Here is a 4,407-nt window from a genome sequence, read left to right on the forward strand (position 1 = left end):
TGCGCCGCCGACCGGCTAGGGCCGGCTGCACAGCTTGGCAATTTAAAGGGCTGCTCGCCCTAATGCCTGCCTTGCTCTCTGGAGCCAAAAATGCCAACTTAGGTACTCGGGCCTCCCTAGCGGCCATAGAAAAGGCTTCCAAAGCAGAGAAAAGCTTGGATTTTTAAGAGAAGTTCTAAGGATTGAGTAAAAAAATCCCGTATCCCTAGCAGAGGCGAGAAGTTTGGGCATATTGCAAGGAACTCTGACTCTGAGTTGATTGAGCTGCCCCACCCACCCTCAGCACCAAGAACTATTCTTATACATTTCCTGATCAGGTAAAAGGGTTTTTTTTTACATTTTTAAAAATAATTAACTTATTTATAATGGTTGGCAGATTCTTTGAGACCTTCTTCATTTAATGCATTGTTCCCCGCTCTGCGCAGGCCGCATTTTAGCGAGGGATTAACTTCCACAATTTCCCTAGGCTTTGACAAGTCCAGGTCTTTTTGCTCCTCTGGCTGGCTGGAAGAGCTTAAGCAACACAACCAATAGATGCTGTGTTAACATTGAAAGAAAGAAAAAAAGAAAAGAAAAGAAAGAAAGAAAGAAAGAAAGAAAGAAAGAAAGAAAGAAAGAAAGAAAGAAAGAAAGAAAGAAAGGGAAAGAAAGAACAAAAGAAAGAACAAAAGAAAGGAAAAGGGAAGAACAGAAAAGAAAAGAGAAGAAATGGAAAGAAAAGGAAACGAAAGGAAAGGAAACATTGAAGGACAGCTTTTGACAGTCAAATCCCTTCTGCTCCAGAAACCAAGGATTTGTACAGTGTTGAGACTAGACTTTGAGGATTTGTCTCCTTTCTGGCTTTTCCTTCCTCCCATACTCTCACTTCCTGGGATTTACCCTTCTGCCACAGAAGCCTCCTCTTCTGTCTCTCACTCTGTTTTCTCTTCCTCCTTGGGATGGCCAGGCCTAGTCTCAGTGAGCAGTTTCAAGGCTCCTCACTGCTCAGGTGTCTTTTGAATGTTGCAGTTGGCTAGGCAAGTCTGGGCTGAACCCATGAAGGGCTCCTAAAGACAGACAAACAAACGAAAACAAAACACACACATACAAATCCCCCAAACCCAAAAGGAGTGTGTTCCTCCCTGGGACCCCTGGCCCAGCTGTTCCTCCTAACCAACTTTCAACATAGAGCTTAGTCAACTCCTCCTGTAGCATTCAGACCTAAGTGCAGAGACACTTCTGCAGTGGTCCAGCAATAAAAAATATTTTCTTTCCACCTGAACCTACATCATCTACAACCTACCGTTCAGGACATTTGTCAAACTCACCATCCACTTTTCCTTCTATTAAATCTCTGATTTGCACAAAAATGGATCCCTTAATATATACATTGTGACCTCACCTACATCAAAAGCTTTGAATAAAGCAGAGAACAGGGTATTTAAATTGTTTTAGTCTATGGACCCTTTTGGAAGCTTTGTGAAGTCAGTGGACTCTGATCGTTCTGTTTTTGTTATCAACACATATGTATTAGAAGAAACATGTAACTGTCCATTAGAAAATGGTGAAAATAAAGATACAATTTTTCCCTTTCAAGTTTGTGGGCCCCCTGAGCTGTAAGCACTGACCCTGTACACTCTAGGGATAAGAAGCAGAGGTTTTATACTTGTAGACTGTTAGTATGCTACATACTCTTCCTAACTTTACCCTTGAAAATCTTTGAACATGTGTGTGGCTTTTTGTGCCAACAGCGAAAGGGCAGATATGCCTGATTCAGCCAAATTCACCGACAGTAACCTGGCCCCATGGAGCTCCTTCCCAGATGCAGCGTTCTCTTGAAGTACTGAAAACATATGGACCCATCCTGGGTAGATGCATCTTGAGTAGCCAGGGATTACTTGACCTGCAGGTCAAAAAGGCTGCCTCATACTTTAAGTTTGTTGGATCCACATGGTTCACGTGTTGGCTAAACACAGAAATGGGACACCAGGAATTCTCCCAGGGGGACATTTTCCCAGGGACAGAGACAGGGAGGGAAAACATCCATTTACCCACTAATATACACAGGGAACTCTGGGTGATTACACAAGGGTCTTCAAGGCATATCTCTGAAAGAAGGCCGAACGCAGCATCCAGGTAACCACAGAGGACAGGTGCGGCACTGATGGCAGGGAGGCACATGCTAGTTTTCAGAGTGGTTTCTTTGAGTCTTCCAGTGCCAGGTATCAAGGAGTCCTGATTTCATTGACTTGATAGGGCAGGCTGAGGAGTGGTGTTCCTCAGCAGTGCTCAGATTTTCCTTTCAGAAAGTTATCTCACCGCACTGACTCCCAATACCAAATGCTTGGCTGGAACATTCTATTTCTAGCCATGCTGGGAGTTACAGTCTTGAGTTCACCTTCCTACTTGATTTGCAGGAAAATAAACAAAAAAACCCAAAAACACACCGCATTCTGCAGCCCAGAGATCTTCAGCAGAATTCAAAGAAGCACTGGAGGCTTTCATAGGGGCCTGTTTGGAGCCAGTTCCATGACCAGATGCCAAAGATCCATCCAGTGCTCAGAATCATGCCCTAGGCACCTTTGTTCACCTCAGCCTGGCCAAAGCAACAGCATACACTGAAGTGATTTTTTAGTCCTGCTGTATAGAAGTATGACATTTGGTGGCCCTACCATCTGCCAGAGCTCCTCACATCACTGGTTCAAATAGGGGAATGTCTGACCTCTCTCCTTTGGAAAAGAAAGAAATGGGGGGAGGTTTCAGATCAATAGCTAGGCTATTTTTCCACTTTGATCTTTTAAGCAATGCTAAATGATGATTGTCTCTTGCAGGTTATGCTCAGAACAGGGTCCCAGGAGCCGAGGGCCACCACACAGAGCCCGGACAAGAACAAACCTTCTTGTCTGAATATTTGCATCTAGATCTGCAGTCACTTGTTCAATCCTTGCCTGTTTCTAGACAGGTTACCACCCCAAACAAGGGACAAATCTCTTTATAGGCTATTCACAGACAGACTTTAGATTCCTGCAGTGAGAGGTTGTCTCTAGTCTTATGAAAAAAAATAATAACTTAAGCCCCAGGAGCCCACTGTATGTCCCAGCCCAAATTGTACAAAGGAGATGAGATCTAGGATTTTGGAGATAAAGGAAAATATTCCTCTGCTCTGCTATGGAAGTTTGGGCTTTAATCATCATTAATGAAACTGAATATGAAAGAGAATATACTTGGATAAAATTTAATTTCCAAGCAAGGCTTCTGCTAAACATCTTTTGACAAAAGATTAAGAAACATGGTCAAAGGATCTTCCAGAACAGCACTGAGGGATTAAAACAACTGAATTTACATAATAAGCACATTTCTCTTGAGAATTCTGCCATCAAATTATCCCAAAATAATAGAAGAAAGCCATTTCCTGAGTTGTCCATTTAACTTTTGTTAAGAAGGTTGCTTTTCCTTCCAACAAGGGAATACCTTGGAGGCAACCATCAGCTAGCTGGTGGTGTAGTTGAAATGAGGAAAACTAGAAGCGCCTGGAAGGGAAAACACCCAACCCTAAATCATATGCTTATTCTAAATGGAATATTAAATTAAATTCTTCACAATGAAGGTATTCCTGACAGAGCGGCTGTCAGTCACTCCCTGTTCAGACACCACATTGTGGGAACGTAGTTGCCGCCACATTGCAGAAGGCTGGTGTCCCTGGTAAAGATGATGCATATCATGTAAGCCCCATCACCAAGATCAAAGTCTGCTCCTTTCATGGAAGCCAATACATGTCAAACCTCATTCCAATCAAATCGTCTGGAAATGAATTCAAGATGAATATGTCATAGAATAATGTGACAGTGGAGCTGCAGAAGGTCAGGGGTTGTTGTTTCAATGAGAGAGTCGTCAAATATTAATTCTAGAATGTCCAGATGAGTAGGCATTGAGGGGGATTAGCTGGCTGCTGGTGGGATGTTGTGTCACTGATTTGTGTGCAAATGTATCAAACGCCAAGGTGTTGTTCTCGGTTTCATTGGAACTCAAGGAACATCTCCAAGCTCATAACTCAACATAACCACGAGACAAAACAAAACTTCCCACTTAAAAAAATAACTTCAACAAGCCAATATTCAAAAGACGATTTTAACTTACTAGACTCTTTGAGGGAGTTTCGGTAAAGCCGTAATCTTTTCCTCATCACCAAGGAAGTCTTGTATCTCATTTTCTGACTTTGAGCCTGTGTGAGAAGAAAAGAGAGACAGTCACTAGTTAAACAATTTCATACATGTTTGTATGGTAACACTGTGGGGCCTGAATGTATGAGTGAAAAACAGTGTTGGTCTGAAGAATCTTCCAGTCTTCCGTAAACCATTTTCAAATTTAAAAGTGAAAGAGAGGACTCTGCTGGGAACTGCCGTTGCAAAACAATATATCCTTTATGAT

The 4,407-nt window shown here is 42.5% G+C and overlaps 1 protein-coding gene across 1 annotated transcript in view; it reads right to left on the bottom strand.

Annotated features, from left to right (window-relative positions):
• The window catches only part of ZIC4 (Zic family zinc finger 4), an 11,426-nt gene extending 7,225 nt beyond the window's left edge, over window positions 1–4,201 (bottom strand). Inside the window, exon 1 of the mRNA XM_077765918.1 lies at window positions 4,117–4,201. Within this exon, the coding sequence (XP_077622044.1) occupies window positions 4,117–4,186 (70 nt within the window). The 5' untranslated portion in view covers window positions 4,187–4,201. The remainder of the gene's footprint in view (window positions 1–4,116) is intronic.
• Between the last annotated feature and the right edge of the window lie 206 nt (window positions 4,202–4,407).

Source organism: Crocuta crocuta, unplaced genomic scaffold, assembly GCF_008692635.1.
Source record: "Crocuta crocuta isolate KB4526 unplaced genomic scaffold, BGI_CrCroc_1.0 scaffold54, whole genome shotgun sequence".
Taxonomy (NCBI): Eukaryota; Metazoa; Chordata; class Mammalia; order Carnivora; family Hyaenidae; genus Crocuta; species Crocuta crocuta.